This window comes from Uranotaenia lowii, chromosome 2 (genome assembly GCF_029784155.1).
Source record: "Uranotaenia lowii strain MFRU-FL chromosome 2, ASM2978415v1, whole genome shotgun sequence".
Classification (NCBI taxonomy): domain Eukaryota; kingdom Metazoa; phylum Arthropoda; class Insecta; order Diptera; family Culicidae; genus Uranotaenia; species Uranotaenia lowii.
The window spans coordinates 215,086,534-215,113,720 of record NC_073692.1 but is presented as its reverse complement, the minus strand read 5'-3'; the positions used below and the strand labels follow the sequence as shown (position 1 = coordinate 215,113,720).

Sequence of the window (27,187 nt, the reverse complement as noted above, 5' to 3'; positions counted from 1 at the left end):
TGAAAAAAAACCGTAGAATTTAATTTTTTACAAATGAATGCACAAAGGTTATGACATTTGCGCAAATTTGAACTTGTAGTTTTTTTTTCAAATGTGTGTCTTCATTCCCTCCCAACTTTACTGTACTTGTGTAAAATTTGATACCTAATATTAGTTTTTTTTCTGTAATTCAAATTAAATATTACGAGCCAGATTTGCCTCAATCAGAAACAATTTCTCAGCATTCTCGAGATGATGCAAAAATGCAACGATATGGCATTAAGGCGAAGATTTTCTACTGATAAAAAGCTTATCTCGTTTACTAAACATCGTCTCATGATCGTTGCTTATTCAAGGTTTCTTTGGCTTGCGTTCACTACTGTTAACTATAGTCTTAACAGAGCAGTTGATAAAGTGATTGTTGAACTGAACTGTGTTTTAATTTAATATCCATGCTAGAGAAAGATATTTCAAATTACAAGAAAATGTGGATTTCCTTCGTATTTTCTTTATTCATTCTAAAATTTGATACATCCTCCGCAGTATCAGCACCATATCAGGCAATAAAAAAACACAAGTGGAAGATGTGATGTTGCTGAAGTTTATTTATGATTTTTTTTTATTCAGGTATCTATTCGTTCCAATGCTGCCTCAGTTGTGGGCCTTTCGAACGTTGGACAAATTTTGGAGCAACACATTTGTAGTGGAGTTTTCGTGAAAGAGAAATATATTCTCACCACGGCCAGCTGCCTTTATATCGTCGATAGACAAACCAATTTGAGGTAAATTCAAATATAAAAAAAAATGTTTTTAAATAACTTCCACTAACTACTTCCTTACGTCAGGCGATTTATTTTTCCTGTTGAAGTTTTCGTGGTGGCTGGGAATGTCAAACTGACAGGATCCCCGGCCGGAAATTGGTCCAATTCGATTGACACCTTGCGGCGTAGTGTTATATCCGTGATACCGCACCCCGGGTTCAATGAATCATCGGGTGCAAATGACATCGCTCTTCTACTGGTGAGGTCATGTTTACAGTTGTTTATTTGAGGAAAAAAAACTACAGCAGTTTTTTCTCAAAAACATTTGGAAACGAATAGATAGTGCCACGCTTCAACAGACTGAACATTCACGAGAACGAAACACGCTCTCCCGGGAAATGTTCAAATGTTTGCAACATCAGAATCTCCCGTTGGACAACATCCCTCGACCGAATAATTCCCACTACTCGACAGCGAAACAAGTAAAACTGAAATTAATTTTAATAAATTTAATAAACTTTCATTTCCGGTTCTCCAAACGGCGGCGTCGTCGTCGTCACCCGCACGCTCGCTCCACCCACATCGTCATCGACCGTTTTCGGAATACTTCTACTCTACGGACGCAATCCGAAACCTCCGACAGCTTGACCGGTCGCTGCTTCTGCATCACAACACGACTTCGGTAATGTTGATCGAACTGGCTCAGTTACCGCAGAGTTCACCCACCACCCCCAGTCAGAATAACTCCAGCCACCCACAACAACAACAACAACACCCAGGCCCAACTTCCGTGCCAACCAGTAACAAAGTTAATGAAAACTGTTTCATAAACATTTACAACAACTCGGTCGGGGTAAGTTGAGTTGAGTGGCGGGCAGTGATCCTGCTCCGGTCTTATTTTTATTATCATTGTTAGTTGTTTTTCGTTCGGTTGTTCCGTTCTCGTTATCATTAAACATATTTCAAATCAAACGGCCACTTAGGAATGTGGAGAGGAGGGAAAGGCGAGAAAGCAGGGAATATGGTTTTAATTTTTCAGTGCATTCCTGGGTGTTGCTGGTAACGTAACCGGATAATAACGAGGCAAAAGTTTCTTGAACGGTGTTGTTGTTGAGGATGCAATGAAAAACAATGCCGATTCCATTTATGCGTATAGGAATTATACACATATAAACATAAACGATTTCAAGGAAACGTATAAATGGTTTTCATTAGGATTACTAAATTGTTTTAGCATGAACGTTGCTCACGAAAATTGCACACGGATCCCTAAAATGATAGCTAAATTCATAGATAGAGGGGAATGAGGATACTTTATCTCTGGGAATACTTGATTCCTTCGGTATATTTTGAAACCAGAATGTCTTACAAACATCAAATGTTGTAAAAAAATGTGCCAAATAGAACAAACCAACTATGCTGTTATCTCATTTTGATTATCTAGTTTTAAAACTTGTTTGAAAAATTTAACAAAAAATTGTTTGAAGATTCTTTTTATCACTTTAATACGTTTCCTACACAGAGCCGTAGGAAGAACCGGCTCATGGGGGGGGTTGATGACAATTTTTTCCTACAACATTTTTGCTTGAACAATGCATTCACAAGTTGAAAAAATGTATATGTTCTAAAATAAAATTATTCAAGTTAAGGTTATTTTGCTTTAAAAGTAATTAATTCTTAAAAATAAGTCCTAAGAGTTGCCAATTTTTTCCATGAAGCTTTAAAAAATACAGATACTTGTGATATAGTTCAGTTCCCAAGTAGCAATTTTAGCTTTATTATGGTCAGCATAATTTCGTTTGGACTATTGCATTAATCTTCATAAAAAGCTAATGTGCATTCTATAACATCTCCTGGACTCTAATAAAGCCAAAATCAAACTATTTGGCCCTATCCTAGAAACTTCATCATAACCAATCATTGTTGGTCATCAAAGCTTTTAAAAAGCTATTATTAATCAATTTTTGTTTTTTTTTTCGATTCGGTGAGTTCTCGGAGTTTTTTTTTTTTATTTTTTTCCATCAAATATAATTGTTGATGAATGATAATTGCATATTGAGATATGATCTGGTAAAATTAATAGCCAAAACATCAATGTTTTAACCATATTATGAGCATCTTTTTCACTGCCAGTCAAGATTAACTGTGTATGAAATAGTATCTCAAAATAAATGCGCCTCGTCAAATCTGATGGAATTGATGGAAAATAGGCCTAAAAAAATATTTTCATATGTTTGCATTGTGAATCCATCAACATGGCGTCATTTTGTGCCCTTCGATTTTGCAACCAACATGGCGTTAGTCAATTCAATGCTTAATAGCTTTTCTATGGTCAGAAAAATGGCTAATTAGTTTTATTATGGTTGAATGATGACCCCAAAAAAGCTACAATTTGACGTTTCTCTCGCAAGCCAGCCAATTACATGCTTAGGATGAGTTCCTCATTTCTGAGTTGTTAATCCTTAGTACAGTAAATGAGGACAGAAATTTTGAATAAAAACGGATGGGTTGTTAATCACCCGTGGAATTAATCGTGAGTTAAAGTCGAATTTCGTTGTCTGACGCCATCTTGAAATTCAAGATGACGGCTTCCACTGAACTTTAAAATGCTGTTAATCACTGAAAATCGCATGAAACTCCCACAATATGGGTATAAGTTGAAAAGGATCAACGAGAAGAATACAAATTTCGCTATCAGGCGTCACTTTGAAATCCAAGATTGCGGCTTCCACTGAACTATAAAATGATTGAAATCACTGAAAGTCACTTGAAATTCCCACAATATGGTCATTGGGTAAAATGGCTTAATCAGTTTAAGTGGAATTTCTCTATCAGATCATCTTGAAATTCAAGATGGCAACTTTCGCTGAACCTTAAAGTGCTGCAAATAACTAAAAATTGCATGAAACCCCCACAATATGGGTATTGGCTAAAAACAAAGATAGTAGATCCACGGATCTAAAGTGTGCAGTACCATTTTGTGCGCTGCGCATAAAATAATCCACACCCTCATTTCTGACACTAAAGATTTTTGAGTGCAAAAATAAGTTTTGTTAATGGAACTTTTGATTGCTGTGCTTAAAAACTCTCAATTGAGTACATGTGTCCCACTGTGTGATAAAAACTGCTTTACATGAGTTTTTTTCTGCTAACAGGGTTCACTGTGTTTTAGTTGCATTTCTGCCGTCATATTTGATGGTGGCGCTTATTTTTTTTTTATCTCCCGGTTTTCATAAGAGTTGAGAATCTTTATATAAACTATTTTTGCTAAAGGGCTAACCTAGAAGAAGTCAAATTTCGCTATCAGGTGCATCTCGAAATCCAGGATGGCGGCTTTCACTGAGCTTTAAAATGCTGTAATTCACTGAAAATCGCATGAAACTTCCACAATATTGGCATTGGATGAAAGGACCAAACGAGTAAAAGTCGAAGTTCGCTATCATACGACATCTTGAAATCCAAAATGGCGGCTTCCACTGAGCTTTGAAATTCTGCAAATGACTAAAAACCGCACGAAAGCTTTACAATATTAGTATTCGTTGGAAGGGATAAACTAGAAGAACCAGACCTTGTTTGTTTTTGGCAACCCGCTCGAACATTTTGTGTTGTCAAAATCGAATGACTTTTTCCCCAACTTTGTTTTTACTTAGTACTACATTTTTTATCATATTTTTGATGCATTGAGCACTTTTCGTGTTTTGTCGATTGTTTTTGTTTTTTGCCATATTTGCTATTTATGTCATGTTATTATGTCTAAATTGTATTGGTCCTATTCTAGCGAAAACTATAAGGTAATGTTGTTTCTGTTACTTGTTCGATTTAGGCACATGAGCCAAATTCGGATGTTGCCAAAATCGAATATTGCCAAAAACGATCGAGGTCTGTATTGTGGTTGTTTAATGCGATTTTCAGAGTAAAGCGAAAAGAGAAAATCGACTACTACTCGTTTAGCCCTTCTACCCAATACCATTTTTTTGGGGGTTTCAAACGATTATAAGTCATATACAACATTTTAAAGTTCAGCAGTTCTTGAATTTGGATGGCGTCAAATAACGAACTTCGACTTTTACTGGTTCATCTCTTTCAAGTAATACCAAAGATATTATATTCTAATACCCATATTGTAAGGGTTTAAGGCGATTTTCAGTCATTTGCAGTATTTTCAAGTTGAGTGGTAGCCGCCATCTTGGAATTTAAGATGGCGATGGACAACGAAATTCGACTTCTACTCGTTTATTACTTTCACCTAATAACAAAATTAAGAAGGTTTCATGATATTTTCAGTAATTTACAGCTTTGAAAATAAAAGCGGAAGCCGCCATCTTGTATTAATGATGGCGTCAAGCAACAAGTTTTGTTCCTCCTATTTGAACCCTTTCACTCAATACTCATATTGTAGAGTTATTCATTCCACTTCCGGTAATTCGAAGTTTTCATAGATTTTTTAATTTTTTTATTATTTTAACTCAAAATCAACACACAGAACTTATCAAAAATGTGTAAAAATGGGAATTCCAATTCAAATATTGCTATCTAATCTGAGCGTGTCCTGTTTTGACATCTTCATCGAGAACTGTCACTAAGATTTATGGCGATTTAATAATTAGGCACTGAGTGCTATTTTAGAACACGCAAAAGAAAGCTTGAAGCAAACTTCTAAGTTTGTGTTGTATTATAGTTTAAACATAGCATGCCTAACTCTTTCTAAATAACTAAAACAGTATGTTTAATGGAAGATTTATGAGCGTTTTCAAAACTATCTAAAAACAGATAGTCGATTCAAGAATATAAGCATTTTGCATGACTATAATAAAACCATCATAAAACGAGCTGCATAAAAAAGCCATAATAAAACCATAATAAAACATCGAAATGCTAGTTAGCTTGATCTGTGTTACTTGGGAGAGGTACTACAGTGGTATGGGGCCAACGGGTAGATTTTGTCGAAAAGGACATCAACCCGTCCAACTACCCTCAATTTCGCCCTATCGAAAAATTTTCGGCAATTGTCAAGCGGAAGATGAAGAAGAATGGTCTGAAGACTCGGGATGCAACAGAGATGAAGAGATTGTGGAACAAAATGGCCGCTGAGGACAAATCTGAGGACAAATCTGGACGCATTAAAACGGGTCTCTCTCGGAGCTATGTATACGAAATAAAAATGTTTTGTACTTAAAATGTAGGGTTTTTATTGCACTTTAAAGGAAAAATAATAAAAAAATTATTCCGATGTTGTTTTGATGAATTTTCGAACTTTTCGTTGAGTATCACTCATTATAGTTTGAACACCCTATTCGCTGACCTCAGCGGCCATTTTGTTCCACAATCTCTTCATCTCTGTTGCATCCCGAGTCGTCCTACCATTCTTCTTCATCTTCTGCTTGACATTTGCACAAAATTTTTCGATAGAGCGGAATTGAGGGCAGTTGGGTGGGTTGATGTCCTTTTCGACAAAATCCACCCGTTGGCCCAATACCACTGTAGAACCTCCTAGCTGTAGTGGCAGCTTGCCAAATCTGGCGAAAACTTAACTAGTCCTTTGTGAGATCTAATGTACGAAAAAAAAAGTTTTTCAGGCATTCCTCCTTGTAAATTTCGGAGTCCATGGTCTTGTTTTTCACAAAAAACCGGAATTTTTCGTCCGCAGCTGCAAATACCTTGCCAGATCAAACACTTTCTTGCAAACTTATCAGCTAAAACGAATTCGAACTTGCCGGGGACATCACCATGACCAGTGCAGTGCACCACTGCAGTGGCTTTACATAATTTTTGGCCAGAAAGCTGCCAAAAATCCATCATCACGTACGTTTCGTCATCCATGAGGATGCATCCGTCGAACTTCGTTGGAATCTTCTTGTATAACTTCCGGGCACGTCCTTTGGCTACTAAATTCTGCTTCAATGTCCGGTTTGGTTGCTTACTGGTCCGATAGGATCGTATTCCTTCGCGTAGACGAATTCTGCTGACGGTGCACCGGTCGGCGTTGAATTTCTTGGCAATGTCATAGTCCGACTACCCTGTGTTTTCCTTGATCGTTCTCAACACCTTGAAATGCAGTTTCCGATCCTTAATTCCACTATGACGCTTAGTATGAACCTGCCGATCTATAGTAGGGGAAAACTGTACAGGACGCACCAGCGGGGTAAGATGGCCCATGTCATTCTTTCTCAAATATACACTAACCTACTACTTCGAATGATGTTTTTCTTCATTTTTAGTGTAGCAAACAAGCTTTTTCATCATTCAATACATGAAAAGTTCACAAAATCTACTTTAGTTCTTAGAAACAGAGGAATTAATTGAATCAGCGTGAATCTTGTTATTTTTCATAAGTAACATATAAGGTTTTATGGTAAAACAGCCTGCGCAATCTGATCAAACTACAGCTTATCGTTTTACCACTCATGTGCACTTTCGAAAGACCATAAATATTTTGTTGTATTATATTAACTTCCTACAAATTTTATCAAAAATCACTCATGTGAAAATTGGGGCAGAATGTCCACAAGACCACGTGTTCTACGCTCAAATTTTGAATGCTATTAATTTTTGAGAAAACCCGAATATCAAAACAAAATACCATTCTTTTTATTTGCTGACTCCCAAATTACGATAACAATGCATGGTTATAACATATTTTGTCCTTGTTCGAGTTAAAACGGTGCACCAATATTTGACTCGAAAAAAGTATTGGCCGCCATGTTTGCCGCAATATCACTATATCAGTCAAAAAAATTGAATTTCATTGCCTACTTGAAGGCGTTTTATATATAAGGATATAAAAATGTGTATTTTGAAAAGCGAAATTTTAGATGAGTTAAGCAATACTAAATGATTTTGAGCCAAAGAATGGTAGTTTACAAAAATACGATGAACATGTAATTAAACATTTGGTGTTTCAGTAATTACATTCCGTATAATCATTGTTCCATTTCTTACCACCCTTCCTGTTTGGTGCGTTTTGTCCCCTAGTTTTGGCGTTCTACCCCGCGGTTTGTTTTCTGGCTGTTTTAGTTTTTTGCAAAAATTTAATTAAAAGCGTGTTTTAATCATATTTTTTCTTTTAGATAATACGTAAATTTCATGCTTGAATCGTCGTCAACTTTCAATTTGGTTCTTAAATGATTGGTATCGCTGTAAATAGCAATTATACTTAGCTGGTGCGTCTTGTACAGTTTTACCCTACGCATCTCACAGACCCGTTTGAGAATGCTACACACGGTTGATTTGACCATTTTTAACGATTTCGCGATTTTTGAACCCGACCACGTCGGGTTTTTGACGTGGTTATTCAAAATTTATTTTCATCTGGCGGCTTCCATCACGTGTAACTTTTTCGAAACAAAACGAATCGTAATGAAATTTTCAGCACTGGTATAAGAAACATTCCTCTACAAAGTGCTGCCAAAACATTCCAGATCCGACAACTAGGAGCACTATGGTAAAATAAATAGTGCGTCCAGATTTGTAGTGATCCATGCTTTATTATTTTTAAAATGCTCGTAACATTTATGATTTTCATGCGATCTTGATAGTGTCTTCAACAAAGTTTCTTAGGGTAAGTTCACTGGTGTTGGGAGCAAAGTGGCAGAAATTTGTCACTTTTACAACACATTTTGAAAATTTTGCCATGCAAAAACATTTTCAAGTTTCAAGATTTTTAACAACACGTGTTGTAGTTTCGCAAGCTGTGATGCAAAAATAGAAATATTTCTATCACACACGGCTGAAATAGAATCAGTGCTGTAAAAAATACAGCGCTCCAAGATTTTGAAAACATTTTTGCAATGTCAACATTTCTACCACTTTTTCCCAGCACCAGTGATTTTGCTCTTATAATAAAAGGATCTACAACTTTTGTGAAGACATCAAGTCTCTAAACTAATTATTTTGAGATTTTTTTTTATTTCGGTTCCAGGTGGAAAAATCACTATTTTCTTTCAAAAATTTGATAGATCATCAAAAAATATGAAAACGTTATGAAGACATCACATGTCTATCGTTTACCGTTTGTCCGCAAATAATTTTGATCGCTTTTTAGGTGCGTTTACCCCTGTGTGCGACGGCCATAGCCTACCAAGTCCATATTTAGATTTTAGTTAGTGTTGCTTTAAAACAACACTTTGCATCAAAGGCTTAAACTTTCCAGATTTGTTTTTCTGTTTGATCCAGGTCAGGCCGGACCGAACCGGGTATTTCCCAATATTTTCCTTGAAAAACCCGGCAAGCCGGTTAAACTCGGACAACCTGGAATGCTTACCCTGGGTTGTTTAAGAAAAGCAAAATACTTCCGACAGACTGTAATAGGCTCTCCGCTAGTCTTGTTTTTCATCAGCGCTTACAGTTTCCTATGGAATGGAACTGATTTGCTATCATTCTTGTGAAATACCTACCGTGTAAATAATTGCATATGTGTCCCAGAGCAATGATGCAAAAGTATTTGTTTGTCACGGAAGTAACAAATCCTGTAGATTGCAACGATCAACGGGGAAATACGAAAAACAAGTTACAAATTTGAATTGCTGTTTTCTCAAGTTAACAAAAAAAGCAAATAGGACGGACTTGCTATGAGTGGCAGTACGGCTTTGATGAAAATGATTATAGTGAATCATTCATCAATTAATTTGGACTAGAAATGTTCGACTCACCGAATAGCTGGGATAGTATTCGACCGAATAGGAAAAAAAAAACAAGAAAACCTTTGCTCAGTTCAAATGTCCCGAAATAGAGTTCTGCAATTAATTTTCAAGTTTTCATCTGATTAAAATTCAGCTCAGTTGTTCATAGCTATTTTTATGAAACTTAATTAAAAGAAAACAATAGGGGAGAATGAGGATACTTGATCCCTGGGGATACTCGATTCCTTAGCTATATCTCGAAACTGGAATGTCTTACAATGATCAAATGTTCTAGAAAAATGTGCCAAAATGAGCAAAATAACAATGCTTGTAGTTTAAAAATTTTTAACAAAATCATTGTTTGAGTATTTGAACTTTGTTTGGAAAATTTCACAAAATGTAACTTGAAGATCTTTTTCCATCACTTTAAAATGTTCCTTATATGGGAAAATTATGAAAAAAATATTTGTTCCAATGTATCAATCGTTCGAGCGTAAAATGAACTTCATAATGCCATATTTTCAAAGCAATGGAAAACTCTCAACTTTTTTCAGAAAAATTTTTCTAAAATGTTGATTATGCGTACAATTGATCCCCTAGAGTTGGGTACAATTGATCCCCCTTCCAAACGGCATATTCTTCTTCTGAATTGATCGTTATGATTGCTGATTACGAAATTACTAATATTTATCCAAAAACTAATATTTATCAAACAATTGTCTGAAGAAAAGAGCAAAAATAATTAATTTTCTCTTAATTATAAAAAAAATAGCGCCTTTAAGTATGCAATGTTATTAGCGTTGAGACAAAGTTATAGAATTTTCTTCTTATGTCTGCTATAAATTGTGAAATGAGAACAAACATGACCAAAATAGTCAATTAACATTTTATCTTGGGGTTTTGTTTGATTTTTATACAAGGATTAGGGCTTCCTGAAAAAAGATCAAGTCTCCTTCAATAGGGGATCAAGTCTCCCCTAGCTTCAGAAAAATCGCAATTTTTTACTCCCACGAAAATGCTTGTAGTTCATCAACGGGTTCAAGTATCTTTCTAATTTTTGAAGCATAGAAACTTAAAGTTACAAACTGTCAGAAAATGTAAAAGACGGCGAGTTGCTAAATTTTTCCAAAAAGATATGGTGAAAATAAGAAAAGGGGATCAAGTATCCCCACGCTCCCCTATTTGTTGAAAGTAATTGACCCTCCGAAGCTGTTCGGAAAATATCCGCTTTGCTTCGCTGCATCTCATTTGTCAATGAACCGACTTTTTGAACATAGATTTTAGTTTTTCCTCGTCAATTTGATTAATATTTTCTTAGAACATACTTGGCCTATAAAAAAATCTCAGTTCTTCAGAATATTGGAATGAAGATTTAGATTTAGATGATCTAGATGTGCGTATCGGGTCATATTAACTTGACCAGCTTTGAAAGATTATTCTTAGAAAATTGCGGTACGTATTTATATAGAAACAAGTTGAGTCATGCCCGAAATAATTTTTCTATCTTTTGCTTTCCGAAAGGCAAGACGAAGCGCATGAATGATCATCGTATAAAGTTGCAAAATCCACCATTTGTAAAAGAAGTTTTGCTCAACCGGACCTCGAATGGTCCGTCCAGCAAAGTCAGAGCATCATCCAAACTGCATCCAGCTGTCCGAGAATCATCCCGATAGATAGCGGAAGGATATTAACAGCAGCAGCAGCCAACAAAAAATAGAACCAAATAAAAACTTCATCTCTCGGACAGAAAGCAATTAATATTATCCTCCAGAACAATTCTCGCCTAAAGTATGGCAGAACATTTGTGCGGGGAAGGAAAAAAAAAGCAGCATCGACTGTAACAGTAAATTACACTCCAACTTTGTCCACTTTCCGGATTAAAGCCATAAGCTTCGTGCTTATTAGAGCTGTGGAACTTTCCCTGTTTTTATTGGAATTTTCAATAAAACTTACGATGTGTTCAAGAACTAGTACGAAACAGAAGTTTTAATAATTTCAGTAGTAAATTTCATGTTAAGTTTATAATCTGAACCACCCTAATGCACCACCCAGCAGATGTACTTCCCCGTTATAGTTATAAGCTTTATAATTTAATTGCAACATTTTTTGCACCACAATGTTTCGTCTCAATTTTGTTTTGTAGTTTTCCAATTATCCTTACACCTCGGTACAAAATGTGAGCTTTCTGGACCGATGGGTCTGTGATCAGTCTTGGGCAAATCCTGGCGGGCGGGCCGAAGGACGTTGTTTGGAGTATCGCTTCAGTGGACTGCAGTCGTGTTCGGTAAGTTGTGATGGTTTTTGGTAAATGTTTATACAGGAGAATTGCTAAAAATATACGTTGCATACATAATGCTTAACTTTGCATGCCATTCAGGTGTTTGAAGCAGAAATTACAGACCGATAAGAGAAATTTAATAATTTTTTTCCGAATTTTAACAAATATTTTATATACCAAAATGTATGTGAAATAAACTTTCGTCTTTAGAGTTTTGACCAGATTATCAATTCTTTTCAGTTCGATTCCCGAATCCTCCGGTCTAGTGAAGAACGGGGAACTGCCCTTGTTTGCAACTTTACTCTATCAGGCATTTTGGCGGAAATTAATCCGACTCCCAATCCAGCTAATTGTGCCCGGCTGAGACGGACAACCGCCTATTGCACCCCGATCGAGCCTTTCCGCGAGTGGATTGCTTCAGAAATCGGGTTTCTTTATACGACTGCTGGCATCAGCTCGGGCAAGGAAAAGGGATCAGGCTCGTCCCATCCGAATGTTGGAGTAATAGGCGGAATACCAGCACAAACTCCTCCTCAAGGTGCTTCCTGGACCAATCAACAAGTCAATGAGGGTAAGATTCTAACTTAAACTTTAAAAGATCAAATCGTTGGCTAGTGGTGGTCTTGGTTGTGACAAAAATTGAATATTTGACATAAACGGTGTTATCAAGGAAAAAAAATGGCAATAACAAAAAAAATTACAACATCAAAAATACTAAAATTTTAAAAAAATTAAAAACTAAAAAAGTTGAAAAAAAACAAACATGCCAAAAATGCCAAAAATGCCAAAAATGACAAAAATGACAAAAATGACAAAAATGACAAAAATGACAAAAATGACAAAAATGACAAAAATGACAAAAATGACAAAAATGTCAAAAATGACTAAATTGACAAAAATGACAAAAATGACAAAAATAACCGAAATGACCAAAATGACAAAAATGACAACAATCTCAGATATTACAAACAAAAACAAAACAAAACTATAATTACAGAAATAACAAAAATGACAAAAATGACAAAAATGATAAAAATTACAAAAATGACAAAAATGACAAAAATGACAAAAATGACAAAAATGAAAAATGACAAAAATGATAAAAATGACAAAAATGACAAAAATGACAAAAATGACAAAAATGACAAAAATGACAAAAATGACAAAAATGACAAAAATGACAAAAATGACAAAAATGACAAAAATGACAAAAATGACAAAAATGACAAAAATGACAAAAATGACAAAAATGACAAAAATGACAAAAATGACAAAAATGACAAAAATGACAAAAATGACAAAAATGACAAAAATGACAAAAATGACAAAAATGACAAAAAAGACAAAAATGACAAAAATGACAAAAATGACAAAAATGACAAAAATGACAAAAATGACAAAAATGACAAAAATGACAAAAATGACAAAAAAGACAAAAATGACAAAAATGACAAAAATGACAAAAATGACAACAATCTCAGAAATTACAAACAAAAACAAAAAAAACTATAATTACAGAAATAACAAAAATGACAAAAATGACAAAAATGACAAAAATGACAAAAATGACAAAAATGACAAAAATTATAAAAATGAAAAAAAAGACAAAAATGACAAAAATGACAAAAATGACAAAATGACAAAAATGACAAAAATGACAAAAATGACAAAAATGACAAAAATGACAAAAATGACAAAAATGACAAAAATGACAAAAATGACAAAAATGACAAAAATGACAAAAATGACAAAAACGACAAAAGTGACAAAAATGACAAAAATGACAAAAATGACAAAAATGACAAAAATGACAAAATATGACAAAAATGACAAAAATGAAAAAAATGACAAAAATGCAAAAATGACAAAAATGATAAAAATGACAAAAATGACAAAAATGACAAAAATGACAAAAATGACAAAAATGACAAAAATGACAAAAATGACAAAAATGACAAAAATGACAAAAATGACAAAAATGACAAAAATGACAAAAATGACAAAAATGACAAAAATGACAAAAATGACAAAAATGACAAAAATGACAAAAATGACAAAAATGACAAAAATGACAAAAATGACAAAAATGACAAAAATGACAAAAATGACAAAAATGACAAAAATGACAAAAATGACAAAAATGACAAAAATGACAAAAATGACAAAAATGACAAAAATGACAAAAATTACAAAAATTACAAAAATTACAAAAATTACAAAAATTACAAAAATTACAAAAATTACAAAAATTACAAAAATTACAAAAATGACAAAATTGACAAAAATGACAAAAATGACAAAAACGACAGAAATTACAAAAATTACGAAAGTTACAAAAATTACAAAAATGACAAAAATGACAAAAATGACAAAAATGACAAAAATGACAAAAATGACAAAAATGACAAAAATGACAAAAATGACAAAAATGACAAAAATGACAAAAATGACAAAAATGACAAAAATGACAAAAATGACAAAAATGACAAAAATGACAAAAATGACAAAAATGACAAAAATGACAAAAATGACAAAAATGACAAAAATGACAAAAATGACAAAAATGACAAAAATGACAAAAATGACAAAAATGACAAAAATGACAAAAATGACAAAAATGACAAAAATGACAAAAATGACAAAAATGACAAAAATGACAAAAATGACAAAAATGACAAAAATGACAAAAATGACAAAAATTACAAAAATTACAAAAATGACAAAAATTACAAAAATTACAAAAATTACAAAAATGACAAAATTGACAAAAATGACAAAAATGACAAAAATGACAAAAATGACAAAAATGACAAAAATGACAAAAATGACAAAAATGACAAAAATGACAAAAATGACAAAAATGACAAAAATGACAAAAATGACAAAAATGACAAAAATGACAAAAATGACAAAAATGACAAAAATGACAAAAATGACAAAAATGACAAAAATGACAAAAATGACAAAAATGACAAAAATGACAAAAATGACAAAAATGACAAAAATGACAAAAATGACAAAAATGACAAAAATGACAAAAATGACAAAAATGACAAAAATGACAAAAATGACAAAAATGACAAAAATGACAAAAATGACAAAAATGACAAAAATGACAAAAATGACAAAAATGACAAAAATGACAAAAATGACAAAAATGACAAAAATGACAAAAATGACAAAAATGACAAAAATGACAAAAATGACAAAAATGACAAAAATGACAAAAATGACAAAAATGACAAAAATGACAAAAATGACAATAAAGACAAAAATGACAAAAATGACAAAAATGACAAAAATGACAAAAATGACAAAAATGACAAAAATGACAAAAATGACAAAAATGACAAAAATGACAAAAATGACAAAAATGACAAAAATGACAAAAATGACAAAAATGACAAAAATGACAAAAATGACAAAAATAACAAAAATGATAAAAATGACAAAAATGACAAAAATGACAAAAATGACAAAAATGACAAAAATGACAAAAATGACAAAAATGACAAAAATGACAAAAATGACAAAAATGACAAAAATGACAAAAATGACAAAAATGACAAAAATGACAAAAATGACAAAAATGACAAAAATGACAAAAATGACAAAAATGACAAAAATGACAAAAATGACAAAAATGACAAAAATGACAAAAATGACAAAAATGACAAAAATGACAAAAATGACAAAAATGACAAAAATGACAAAAATGACAAAAATGACAAAAATGACAAAAATGACAAAAATGACAAAAATGACAAAAATGACAAAAATGACAAAAATGACAAAAATGACAAAAATGACAAAAATGACAAAAATGACAAAAATGACAAAAAAGACAAAAATGACAAAAATGACAAAAATGACAAAAATGACAAAAATGACAAAAATGACAAAAATGACAAAAATGACAAAAATGACAAAAATGACAAAAATGACAAAAATGACAAAAATGACAAAAATGACAAAAATGACAAAAATGACAAAAATGACAAAAATGACTGATGTTATTTGAGAGACGAAAAACTTATTCTGGTAGCAAAACGCTTCAAACTAGAATATATTTATATGGATTGAATTAGTTTCACATAATTTCATAAGGAAGTTCATTGACTTACATTTATAGTTTTCCTTCAGTGTTTACTTCAACAACAAATATGCTGGCTATTCCGAGAAGTTGAGCCTGATAAGGAACTTAAATTGTTACGGTTCTGGAGAAATAGCGTTATTTTAACCTCAAATAATACCTTTTTGTAAATACGATTGGCTGAGTTTACAAATCCTAAACCTGCTCTGATAATGCAGATGCTTGCAGCGCCTAATAACTATAAGAAGGTAAATACATATTTTAACTATAAGGTACAACTTCATAATTCACTTCAATAAACCTCGTTCGCAGCCACGACCAAAGTATTCCAAAACGTGTGTAAAGCGATGATCAAAACAGGATGTTGTCTGTCAGATCGGGTTTGTCAAATTTTCACCAAGACTGTCTCCTGAGTTGTAAGAACCATCGTAATCTCTCAGGTGGCGTTCTGGAGCACTCTCAGGCAGTGCGCCCAGTTCTCAACATCCTCCCCCCCGTAACGCTGGCCACTAGTTACTGAGGCCCAGGGTTTCCCCTTGTTGTACGTCCAAGACTGCCAATTTAGCGACCGACTGCCGCGTGAGCCCCTTATTTGTAAGCACAATAGCTCTACGAGCACGCCCATCAGATCCCAAAATGACCTCATGTACCCGACCGCGTGTCCAACCGTTTCGTCGCGTTTCGTTCACGATAACGACCAAATCCCCGACTTCAATTGGTTTTACGTCGTCGAACCACTTTGTACGACGCGTTATCGAAGGCAGATATTCGCGTACCCATCGCTTCCAAAAAACATCTAGTTGCCCTTGAATTTGATTCCACGACTTGCCGATAGCTTTAGCATCAGGCGTTGCGTTCTCCGGTTTTTGTTTGACCCCATCAGAGCTCCCAAGCAAGAAGTGATTGGGCGTAAGAGCTTCTTGTTCCTCAGTTTCCAAAGGTAGATAGGTTAACGGCCGAGAATTCACAATCGCTTCGGCATCAACAACGAGTGAGTACAACGCTTCATCATCGAGCTTTCGTCCCGCGCAAACGCTCGCTTCTAGTGCAGTTTTAACGGAGCGCACCATGCGCTCCCAACTTCCGCCCATGTGCGGAGTTCCGGGAGGTATAAAGACCCATTTTGTCCGCGCATTCGTGAAGGTGGAGGCCATGTTCGTATGTAGCTGTTGGATCTGTTTCTGCAGGATGTTATCGGCCCCTCGAAAATTGGTACCATTATCCGAGTGGATTTCAATTGGTGCTCCACGCCTCCCAATGAATCTTCGAATACTTAGTATACACGATTCTGTGCTTAGACTATATACCACTTCTACATGCACTGCGCGAATCGTTAAGCAGGTGAACAGTGAGACCCATCTTTTCACCGAACTTCTTCCGACTTTAACAAATAACGGACCAAATAAATCCAGTCCTACGTAGCTGAACGGGCGAGTATACGACGCTAATCTAGCTTCGGGTAAGGGAGCCATTCGAGGGGTTTGGGGTTGTTGGCGATACACTTTACAATACTGGCATCTACGAGCTATTCTCTTTACAGTTGGCCTTAGTTGTGCGACGATAAAATTCTGGCGCAGTTCATTGACAACTGTTTCTGTGTTGCAATGTTGGTATTTTCTGTGATGGTAGTCCACAATCAGATCGGTTACGTAGTGATTTTTTGGTAGAATAACAGGAAACTTAAAATTAGTTGCCAAGTTCTTCGCTGCTCTAACTCTACTGTCCGCCCGTATTACTTCGTTCTCATCTAAGTACGGAGAAAGTGTGTGGAGTACGCTGTCCTTAGGTAAAGGGATTTTGTCTTTCAAAGGTTGTTTATGGTTGCGCTTCAAAATTTTCAATTCTTCTTGGAAGGATTGTTGTTGGCATAAACGAAAGATAGCGTTCTCTCCTGCGATGAGCTCTTCTTGTCCCAGGAATTCACAATATATTTTTTTAAATATTTTCATGTTAATGTACCGGTAGACATATGCCATAGTTCTTACGAGGCGTTCCCATTTCGAGAAGTTGGTGAAGGTGACTATGGGATCTATGGCAACAAACCCAGTGTGCACGCACGAGATTCTTAATTCTTCGGTAGTAGTTTTCGGGGCCTTCGGTTGTGGCCATTCCTTTTCTGGTTCCCACAGAAAAGCCGGCCCTTTGAACCAGCTATCAGCTGATCGGAGAGGAGGTCCTTGTCCCCACTTGGTAGCGAGGTCCGCAACATTGAGTTTCGACGGTATCCAGCGCCATTCGGATACATTTGTTGTCGACAAGATTTCTCCCACACGGCAGGCAACAAATTGCGAGAACCTGCGATGGTCCGATCGAATCCACGCGAGCACCGTGCTTGAATCCGACCAGTATACAACACGTTGTGCTACAAGTGGATGCCCGTCAGTAATAAACTTCTTCAGTCTCGTCCCGATAACAGCAGCTTGAAGTTCTAGGCGTGGAATGGACCAATGTTTCAACGGAGCAACTTTCGTTTTGGCCGCTACAAGAGCACACTCAAATTTACTAGGACCGCTAGGAATACGGAAGTAACCAGCTGCAGCGTAAGCGTCCTCGCTGGCATCTACGAAGATATGCAGTTCCATGTTTTGATAGCGAGTTCTAGTCGCTCCGGCAAAGTAGCAGCGTGGTATTCGAAGTTCAGCTATATGTACGAATTGTTCTGTCCACCGTTGCCATTTCCCAAAAGCTCCATCGTCGATAGCTTCGTCCCATTCAATCCCTGAGCGCCAAATATCCTGCAGTAATACCTTTCCATGTAGAATAAAGGCTGCCAACAAACCTAGCGGGTCGAAAAAAGTCATGAGACAGCGTAGTACTTGTCGTTTTGTTGGTCGATTCCTGAGCCTAATGATATCTTGGAGTTCCTGTGCTAGTGAAGTGGAATATCCCAAGACATCTTCCTCTGGCAACCAGTGCATGCCTAGAACGCGTTCATAGCTACGAAATTCTAGATCCAAAGTTTTGGGTTGCTGGTTTACGTCTTCACCTAGACTTGCGAGTATTTTTGTGTCATTAGATCGCCAACCTCGAATGTTGAAACCACCTGCTGCGTGGATCATCCGAACTTCTGAAGATACTCTAGCTGCTTCTTCGGGTGTCTCAAAACTGTCGGCGTAGTCGTCAACATAGTGGCCATGTGTGATACCTTCCACTGCTCTTGGGTAAATATTTGCAAATTCTCTGGCATTCTTGTTCTTGACGAACTGAGCGGCAGCTGGAGAACACGTCGCCCCAAATGTTGCCACATTCATAACGTAGATCTCGGGTGAGTCTTGAGGGTTTGATCTCCACAGAAAACGCTGAGCTTGTTGATCTATAGGTTCGATCGAGATTTGATGGAACATCTCTGTAATATCAGCGGTTACGGCCACAGGGTACTGGCGGAAGCGGAAAAGGATCCAGGGAAGTGGAATCAGTTCATCAGGCCCCTTGAGCAGCATGGTGTTCAATGACGTTCCGTCGACCGTAGCAGAAGCGTCCCATATCATTCTCACCTTCTCCGGTTTTTTAGGGTTGACTACCACTCCTAGTGGTAAGTACCAAGTTCGTCTTGGATCTGAATTCCTCAGCTCTGTTTCTGTCGCCCGATGAGCATAGCCCTTTAATTGGTAATCCACCAACTGCTTCTGTAAATTTTCCTGAAGACGAGGGTTTTTAGCCATTTTCCGTTCTAGGCATTCTAGGCGTTTTACCGCCATTGGGTAGCTATCGGGAAGTTCGAATTCATCGAAACGCCAAAGCAGTCGAGTTGAGAATCTATCGCCTACTCTGCGTGTTGTTTCTTCCAATATAGAACGAGCTCTTTGATCTGCTTTGGATTCCAGGATAACTTCAGTGATTGGTCTTGCATCTTCTTGCGAGATGAAATCGCGTACCATTGAATGAAGAGTTTCATCTTTCGAACAACCACAGGCATGAAGGTTGACAGACGGAATAGATTGTTCAGTTGGAGTTCCGCCGTAGATGCACCAACCCAAACGAGTTTTTGCAGCAGTTGGTTCACCCGATTGCCCTTCTCTGATTCTCAATGGTACGGTCAGATGGAGGTTGTTCACGCCTATCAAGACTCGAGGGACTGCCTTGACGTAGCTGGCCACTGGGAGGCCTTTAAGATACCGATATCGGTTCGCCAACTTACTGTAATCTAATGTTTGTGTCGGTAATGACAGGTTTTTAACTGTGCGCGTTTCTCTAAGATAAGTTTTCTGCTGATTTATTCCGGAAACCACGAGATCAAATACTTCAGAATCCTTCTCCATTCGTGTCACATTTCCAGTCCATTCGAGGCAGAGTGCTTGCGCGATACCTTTAATGCCCAACTCGTTGACCAGTGATTCCTCTATCAGCGTGAGAGACGATCCTTCATCGATGAAAGCTACGGTGTCGATGGCTTTTCCGTTTCCGTACACAGTTATAGGGATCATTCTGAATAAACTCCCACGATCGGGACTTCTGTGGGATAGAACTTCGCCAGAAGTAGCTGAATAGGTAGTAATAGGAGCTTTACTATGGTTTTCTGTTGATGAATAATGCGGGGAAATCGAAGAAGAACGCGTGGAATGAAGAAGGGGATGATGACGTAATTTGCATCCGGAAACCCCACATCGGTTGTTACTCCGGCAAGATCTCCTCCCATGGCTGAAAAGACAGATGCGACATATGTCTGAAGAGTTAATGAAATTCCAACGGCTGTCGATATCAAACGATTGAAATTCCTCGCAATCCCTCAAATAGTGGTCCCCAGTACATTTCGGACATCTTTTCACGGTGATACTATTACGTTCCTTCGGCAGTTCTACGTGAGCGTGGATTGCGCCTCTTTTCGTTTTGCTTTTCTCATGCTTCACTGTTGCTCCACTGTACGGGCAGACTAGACTCACCGTTCGCGCTACGTTTGTCATAAATACACCAAACGTTTTCAAACTCACTTCTTTCAAATGTTCACTATGTTTTGCCCATTCATATTTCGTATGCGCCGGTAACGGGTCGACGAGTTCGAATAACAGATCCGGATTTGACAGATGTGCATGTAGGTTTGTGGCCTCCAGATGACCACACAAACTTTTAACGGCTACCCCATAATCGATCAGAGTTTCAAGGCGATCAGGTTTTGGAGCTGGAATCCCACGAATCTTTTCCAGAAGTTCTTTTAAAAGTAATTCAGGCCGTCCATAAACAAATCGAAGTGTTTCCATAATTTGTGGAACACACTCCGGCTGAAGCAAATCACTGCGAACAGCTTCTAAAGCGGGGCCCTTTAGACTTTTTTGTAGGCGTACTAAATTTTCGGCTGCGCTAAAGCCACAATTTAGAGTGGTATTGGTGAAAGTGCTAATGAAAATTGGCCACTCAGTCGGGGCACCCGTAAATATAGGCAAGTCGCGGTTTATAACCTGCCGAGCAGCGAGTTGAGATGGCGTAGGTTGGTATGCGGGTAATATATGGGAAAAATTTAATTGTTCGTTTGGCCCCAAACCAAGTTGTTGAATGAGGTGGGATAGGGGCTCACTTTGTTGGCAAGGCAGTGTATGTTGGTCATGATGAGAAATAATTGGAACAGTCTTACCTGTGGCTTGTTGACTAATCTCGAAGGGGGGGAGATACTGATTACCGTCACTTGCATGTTCCCGAACTCCGCTGCAGCTAGCATTCATTCCTGCTGGAGTAGCAAGAATTTGTTCCGAACATCTCTCGTTGACCTTCGGTAGTGAAAACGGTTTAGGGTACATCTGAGTTACGGCTGGCTGCATTGGGCTGATACCAATATCCGAGGCACCCAAAGGAAAGCTGGAAACCATTGGTTGACCCAATGAATGCTTTGGAATCGCTCCAGTTGAACGTAGGGGAGTTAGTTGAGCTGGTTGAACTTCGTAGGTGTCGTGACGAATAGCGCGGCTTGGTTGCTGCTGCTTATTCTTTTCCTGTTCCAAAACTCTGGGATGTATGCTGACTGCACCGTCTCGACATGATGAATTTTCCACCCAGGTCTCAACCCTCTTTCGGCGAGATCGACGACTGATGAGGCTGCCCACTTCCTGTGCTTCCTCTTCATTGCCAGAAATGTCATCTTCTTGCAAGAGTTTGAACTTTTCGTCCACATAGTTCTTCTCAGCCTGGATTTCTTCCAGCTGAGCATTAAGCTTCTCTTCGCGAGCTTTTACACTGATCTCTCGTGCACGTCGATCCAGGGCGCGCTTTTCTTTAAGCAGCTGCAACTGGAGCGCCTTCCGACGCTTAAGAACACTAGCAGTCGTCAACACGGAACTTTCGCTTATAGCTGGTATGCAGTTCCGGCAACTCCATGGACGATCAGCAATTGATCCAGTGACTCCTGCACACAACTGGTGCCACCAATTCTGACAACTGTCACACTGCACAATGTTGTCCCACGAGTCGGGCTTCTCACAGGCGACACAACTGCTTTTTTCGGTATTTCTGGCAGGGGTTTCTTCCTGACCCTCGGAGGTTGATCCAGCCATATAAATTTTGAAGATTGATGTTATTTGAGAGACGAAAAACTTATTCTGGTAGCAAAACGCTTCAAACTAGAATATATTTATATGGATTGAATTAGTTTCACATAATTTCATAAGGAAGTTCATTGACTTACATTTATAGTTTTCCTTCAGTGTTTACTTCAACAACAAATATGCTGGCTATTCCGAGAAGTTGAGCCTGATAAGGAACTTAAATTGTTACGGTTCTGGAGAAATAGCGTTATTTTAACCTCAAATAATACCTTTTTGTAAATACGATTGGCTGAGTTTACAAATCCTAAACCTGCTCTGATAATGCAGATGCTTGCAGCGCCTAATAACTATAAGAAGGTAAATACATATTTTAACTATAAGGTACAACTTCATAATTCACTTCAATAAACCTCGTTCGCAGCCACGACCAAAGTATTCCAAAACGTGTGTAAAGCGATGATCAAAACAGGATGTTGTCTGTCAGATCGGGTTTGTCAAATTTTCACCAAGACTGTCTCCTGAGTTGTAAGAACCATCGTAATCTCTCAGGTGGCGTTCTGGAGCACTCTCAGGCAGTGCGCCCAGTTCTCAACAATGACAAAAATGACAAAAATGACAAAAATGACAAAAATGACAAAAATGACAAAAATGACAAAAATGACAAAAATGACAAAAATGACAAAAATGACAAAAATGACAAAAATGACAAAAATGACAAAAATGACAAAAATGACAAAAATGACAAAAATGACAAAAATGACAAAAATGACAAAAATGACAAAAATGACAAAAATGACAAAAATGACAAAAATGACAAAAATGACAAAAATGACAAAAATGACAAAAATGACAAAAATGACAGAATGACAAAAATGACAAAAATGACAAAAATGACAAAAATGACAAAAATGACAAAAATGACAAAAATGACAAAAATGACAAAAATGACAAAAATGACAAAAATGACAAAAATGACAAAAATGACAAAAATGACAAAAATGACAAAAATGACAAAAATGACAAAAATGACAAAAATGACAAAAATGACAAAAATGACAAAAATGACAAAAATGACAAAAATGACAAAAATGACAAAAATGACAAAAATGACAAAAATGACAAAAATGATAAAAATGACAAAAATGACAAAAATGACAAAAATGACAAAAATGACAAAAATGACAAAAATGACAAAAATGACAAAAATGACAAAAATGACAAAAATGACAAAAATGACAAAAATGACAAAAATGACAAAAATGACAAAAATGACAAAAATGACAAAAATGACAAAAATGACAAAAATGACAAAAATGACAAAAATGACAAAAATGACAAAAATGACAAAAATGACAAAAATGACAAAAATGACAAAAATGACAAAAATGACAAAAATGACAAAAATGACAAAAATGACAAAAATGACAAAAACGACAAAAATGACAAAAATGACAAAAATGACAAAAATGACAAAAATGACAAAAATGACAAAAATGACAAAAATGACAAAACTGACAAAAATGACAAAAATGACAAAAATGACAAAAATGACAAAAATGACAAAAATGACAAAAATGACAAAAATGACAAAAATGACAAAAATGACAAAAATGACAAAAATGACAAAAATGACAAAAATGACAAAAATGACAAAAATGACAAAAATGACAAAAATGACAAAAATGACAAAAATGACAAAAATGACAAAAATGTCGAAAATGTCGAAAATGTCAAAAATGGCAAAAATGACAAAAATGACAAAAATGTCAAAAATGTCAAAAATGTCAAAAATGTCAAAAATGTCAAAAATGTCAAAAATGTCAAAAATGTCAAAAATGTCAAAAATGTCAAAAATGTCAAAAATGTCAAAAATGTCAAAAATGTCAAAAATGTCAAAAATGTCAAAAATGTCAAAAATGTCAAAAATGTCAAAAATGTCAAAAATGTCAAAAATGTCAAAAATGTCAAAAATGTCAAAAATGTCAAAAATGTCAAAAATTTCAAAAATGTCAAAAATGTCAAAAATGTCAAAAATGTCAAAAATGTCAAAAATGTCAAAAATTTCAAAAATGTCAAAAATGTCAAAAATGTCAAAAATGTCAAAAATGTCAAAAATGTCAAAAATGTCAAAAATGTCAAAAATGTCAAAAATGTCAAAAATTTCAAAAATTTCAAAAATTTTCAAAAATTTCAAAAATTTCGAAAATTTCAAATATTTCAAAAATTTCAAAATTTTCAAAAATTTCAAAATTTTCAAAAAATTCCAATAATTTAAAATATTTCAAAAATTTCAAAAATTTCAAAAATTTCAATAATTTCAAAAATTTCAAAAATTCCAAAAATTTTTAAAATTTTAAAAATGTCAAAAATTTCAAAAATTTCAAAAATTTCAAAAATTTCAAAAATTTCAAAAATTTCGAAAATTTCAAAAATTTCAAAAATTTTAAAAATTTCAAAAAATTTTAAAACTTTCAAAAATTTCAAAAATGTCAAAAATGTTGAAATTGTCAAAAATGTCAAAAATGTAAAACATTTTAAAAATGGCAAAAATGACAAAAATGTTGAAATTGACAAAATTTACAAAAAATACAAAAGTAAACTACAATACAGAACAAAAAATATAAAAATGACAAAAATTACAAAAAATAACAAAATTTGCAAATATTTGAAAAAATAAAACAAATAAAAAAAATTAAAAAATTACAAAAATTACAAAAATTACAAAAATTACAAAAATTACAAAAATTACAAAAATTACAAAAATTACAAAAATTACAAAAATTGCAAAAATTACAAAAATTACAAAAATTACAAAAATTACTTTTATAACAAAACTAACAAAATTACAAAAATTACAAAAATCACAAAAATTACAAAAATTACAAAAATTACAAAAATTACAAAAATTACAAAAATTACAAAAATTACAAAAATTACAAAAATTACAAAAATTACAAAAATTACAAAAATTACAAAAATTACAAAAATTACAAAAATTACAAAAATTACAAAAATTACAAAAATTACAAAAATTACAAAAATTACAAAAATTACAAAAATTACAAAAATTACAAAAATTACAAAAATTACAAAAATTACAAAAATTACAAAAATTACAAAAATTGCAAAAATTACAAAAATTACAAAAATTACAAAAATTACTTTTATAACAAAACTAACAAAATTACAAAAATGACAAAAATCACAAAAATTACAAAAATTACAAAAATTACAAAAATTACAAAAATTGCAAAAATTACAAAAATTACAAAAATTACAAAAATTACTTTTATAACAAAACTAACAAAATTACAAAAATTACAAAAATCACAAAAATTACAAAAATTACAAAAATTACAAAAATTACAAAAATTACAAAAATTACAAAAATTACAAAAATGACAAAAATTACAAAAATTACAAAAATTACAAAAATTACAAAAATTACAAAAATTACAAAAATTACAAAAATTACAAAAATTACAAAAATTACAAAAATTACAAAAATTACAAAAATTACAAAAATTACAAAAATGACAAAAATTACAAAAATTACAAAAATTACAAAAATTACAAAAATTACAAAAATTACAAAAATTACAAAAATACAAAAATTTCAAAAAATACAAAAATTACAAAAAATACAAAAATTACAAAAATTACAAAATTATAAAAATTACAAAAATACAAAAATTTCAAAAAATACAAAAATTAAAAAAATACAAAAATTACAAAAAATACAAAAAATACAAAAATTACAAGAATAACAAAATTATAAAAATGACAAAAATTACAGAAATTACAAAAATAACATAAAATACAAAAATTATATAAATAACAAAAAAATAACTTTGAAATCTGATTTTGCCTGTTTTTTCATGCTTCACGTTTTTTTCTTAACTTCGAAGACACGCAACACATTTTGTTTTTATATTTTACTGTATTTCTGTAAGTGTTCTTTAACTCTTTTTTATATCAATTTTTCCAATCAAAAAAATCTTGTTTTTGCTTATTTTCATCTTGTTTCCTGCAAAACTATAGAAGGTCTTTTTTTGCTTATAAGCTATAGAAAAGAAATCTTTTGCAATTATTTTTACATTTTTTGTCCGCCTGATCTGTCATAGCGCATCCTTAGTGACTCTATGTTTAGTACAGTTATTAAAATTGATTTTTGCCTCATGTACCAAATGTTCACTATGTTGAGTAACACCCTAAGCTAAGGTTGACAGATTGCCCGGTTTTATCCGCGTTTGCCCAGATTTATAATGTATAATTGGCCCTTTTGCGAAATTTCATTGAAAAAATCCAGGATTTTGCCTGGATTTTTTAACTGTATTTGGCAAAATTGAGTAATTTCTGGGTTTTTACAAAATTTCCCGGATATTGCCCGGATTTTTGGTCGTCAACTTTGAAATCAAATGCCTGGGTTTTGCCAGGTTTTCATATAAAATTTCCCGGATACGTGCTGAAGTTCTGGCATTCTTGCCTAAAATCAGCTGTATATTAAATAATACTTTAGCATTTATTCCAAAGCATAACTTATTCTTTTTTTTTTCTTTTTTCTTTTTAGCGAAATCCGATTCACCAGGAATTTTCATCGATAGAGCATCAGTTTTGCCCAAATTTATTATGATTTATATTGTTTTCCACTTATATTTGTCCAAATTTTAAATGAGTATCCTTTAAAAAATATGGATTTATAAACTCAATACACCGAAAATATAATCCAATTTAATGTATTTGACGTAATGTGAACCTTCATAAGTAAGCTGGATTAAAAGTTATGAAAAAGTGTTGAAACATCTTATCTTTTTATTGCAAAAATAAACCGACAGTTTTTTCGGTGTATTGATAGTTTATAAATCTTCCCATATGAAGGATTCTAGGTGATTGAACTTAAAATCTCAAACTTTTATTCATTTTAATCGAATTGTCTTTTTGTAGAAATAATTTCAAACAATGGAAATACAGCAATATTTCATAAATCA

The 27,187-nt window shown here is 34.3% G+C and overlaps 1 protein-coding gene across 1 annotated transcript; it reads left to right on the top strand.

The window, feature by feature from the left end:
- Positions 1–364: 364 nt before the first annotated feature.
- LOC129748360 (ovochymase-2-like) lies at positions 365–27,187 on the top strand. The gene is made up of 7 exons (XM_055742961.1): positions 365–539; positions 607–761; positions 825–999; positions 1,384–1,593; positions 11,502–11,642; positions 11,877–12,207; positions 26,770–27,187. Exons 1-7 carry the CDS (start codon positions 432–434, stop codon positions 26,868–26,870), a joined length of 1,221 nt encoding a protein of 406 aa, XP_055598936.1. The 5' UTR covers positions 365–431; the 3' UTR covers positions 26,871–27,187.

Excerpts from the sequence above, each read along its gene's own strand:
- LOC129748360 (XM_055742961.1), top strand. The coding sequence starts at position 432 with ATGCTAGAGAAAGATATTTCAAATTACAAGAAAATGTGGATTTCCTTC. Across the intron at positions 762-824 it reads GATAGACAAACCAATTTGAG|GCGATTTATTTTTCCTGTTG; the intron begins GTAAATTCAAAT and ends TCCTTACGTCAG. Across the intron at positions 1,594-11,501 it reads TTTACAACAACTCGGTCGGG|TTTTCCAATTATCCTTACAC; the intron begins GTAAGTTGAGTT and ends TTTGTTTTGTAG.